This window comes from Leishmania donovani, chromosome 31, assembly GCF_000227135.1.
Source record: "Leishmania donovani BPK282A1 complete genome, chromosome 31".
NCBI classification, from domain to species: Eukaryota; Euglenozoa; class Kinetoplastea; order Trypanosomatida; family Trypanosomatidae; genus Leishmania; species Leishmania donovani.
In genome coordinates this window covers 428,552-430,512 of record NC_018258.1, presented here as the reverse complement: position 1 = coordinate 430,512, position 1,961 = coordinate 428,552, and the positions used below count along the sequence as shown (strand labels likewise).

Sequence of the window (1,961 nt, the reverse complement as noted above, 5' to 3'; positions counted from 1 at the left end):
GTCATCTTCGATTTGGGGCCACTGAAACTCTGTGTGCCGCGACGGTGCTTGTGTAGAGGCCGTCTCCTCTGCCTTGGAAACGTTTTTGCTTTCTGCATTTCATCACCCCTCCAAGTGCAGATAAGCAGTCAGCGGCACGAGCAGTCCATAGACCGATACATCCATACGTATATATGTGTATATGGGCCTATATACACCCTAAGCATCCGTTTGCCGTTTCATCTCTCCTTCACACCTCTTCCACGGCTTTCTTCGTACCGCCGGGCGTGTTCGGGCGCGCGGTTCTATCCACCGACTCTGGGCGCGGCGAAAACGCCAGATATATATCTATGGTGGTGGTGGTGGGGACTGATGAGGGTCCACCACCGGGAGAGTAGCATCACACTAACGAAAAACAAAAGACTATTATCAACACATAACGAGCAGGCAAACTGAGCAGCTTGGAAATCGAAGCAAGAGGTGAGGCACTGCACACCTGTTGTTGTTTTTATTTTTGTTTTTCTTTGAGGTCGTCTGTGACTGTTGTCCCCCCTTTCTTTGTGTGCGTCTTGTAGGTTGCCCGTCCTCCTCTTCTTCTGTATTCCGGTCTCCCCCACTCTCTCTCTCCCTCCCCCCTCCGCAGCAGCACAACAGGTTTTCAATCCGCTTGTCGTGCGCCACCTTTTATCCTTCCCATCTGCTTCTTCTTGCGTGTTCTTGGTATTCTCTTCTCTTCTTCCTTAACGGCCCACATCCCTCGCTCCCTCCATCTCTCTCTGTCTGTGCGTCTGTCGCCGTTCACCGCTTCCGCGGAAGAGAGAGAACGTGGAGCCATCGCTGCAGCAAGGCGTCTGTGGGACTCTTCTTACTCTGCCCTCTCCCGTTTATTCTGCCCGCACTTCTTCGCTTTTCCAAATATCCTTTTGTTTCTTCACATTTCTGTGCAGGGTTTTTCTTCTTGGGTTTCGAGTTTTCCTTTCTTGTGCTTCCACGTGTCTCTCCATCATCCCGACATCGCTTGGCGTCTCCTTGCGTCCGCCCATCCGCCCACACACCCTACCCCCACTCCCTCTTCTCCTTACCCCGTAACTAAGTCCCTCTCTCTCAATCGTCACTCCGAGGCGCCCCCCGACTCGCTCCAGCAGTGTGAGCGCTCCGACTTTCTGTTTTCTATGCTCTCCTGTCGCTGGCTCTCACTCCCGTGCGGCTCTTTCATTTCTTGATTTTCGTTTTTTTTTGTTTGTGTGTGCTTGCTTGATCGTTGCTGCGTGTGGGCCTTTCATCTTTTCTGCTTCTGCGTGCACTCTCCTCATTCTCTCACTCTCTATATCTCTTTCTCTGTGGTCGGCCGGCTGCCGTGCGGACCTCCCCGTTACTCACCTCCCTTTTCGAAAGTGAGTCACGCGTGGCCGTCGACGCACGCAGCACAGAGGTGCCGCTCTTCGCTTCTGCTGTTCTCCGGCTATCTCGTCGTCTCCCCCCTCTTTCTGCTTGTCTTGGCGTTCTCCTCAGTTCTCTTGATGGCCGTTTATGTTTTTTCCCTGTTTTTTTTTTTCACGGCTCTTTTTTCTTTGTTGGTGTCTTTCCCCGGACATCACCGCGTCTGTCTACGGGCACTCTCCTCATCGCCCAAAGACATTGACGCGTTGCGGGATGGAGTACGTCTCCTTTCTGGATGCGTCGGCGGCGACCCCCCGACCCGCTAACCCCCTCTCGCCAGCGCGTGGCCGGCCGGCCGAGGACAAAACAGAGGAGGACAGTGGCCTTCTCAGCAATCACCAGTCCAGCACCTCCCTCAACCCTTTCGCGTGCACTGCGGCCTTCACGGACAAGCAAAGGAGCTACTGGGGGAAATCGGCGGGTCTGGGAAGGCTCGACAACCCAAAGAAACAGCAGAGCACTGCTTACGGTGCCTCTCTCGCAGCAGCCGAGCCGATGTACACGGAGGTGAGTCAGCGGCAGTTGACATCGCAGTTTGCAGG

The 1,961-nt window shown here is 54.4% G+C and overlaps 1 protein-coding gene across 1 annotated transcript; it reads left to right on the top strand.

Annotated features, from left to right (window-relative positions):
• Positions 1-1,499: 1,499 nt before the first annotated feature.
• LDBPK_311090 (hypothetical protein, conserved) lies at positions 1,500-1,685 on the top strand (the record flags this gene model as incomplete). The annotated part of the gene is made up of 1 exon (XM_003863153.1): positions 1,500-1,685. One exon carries the CDS (start codon positions 1,500-1,502, stop codon positions 1,683-1,685), a length of 186 nt encoding a protein of 61 aa, XP_003863201.1.
• Between the last annotated feature and the right edge of the window lie 276 nt (positions 1,686-1,961).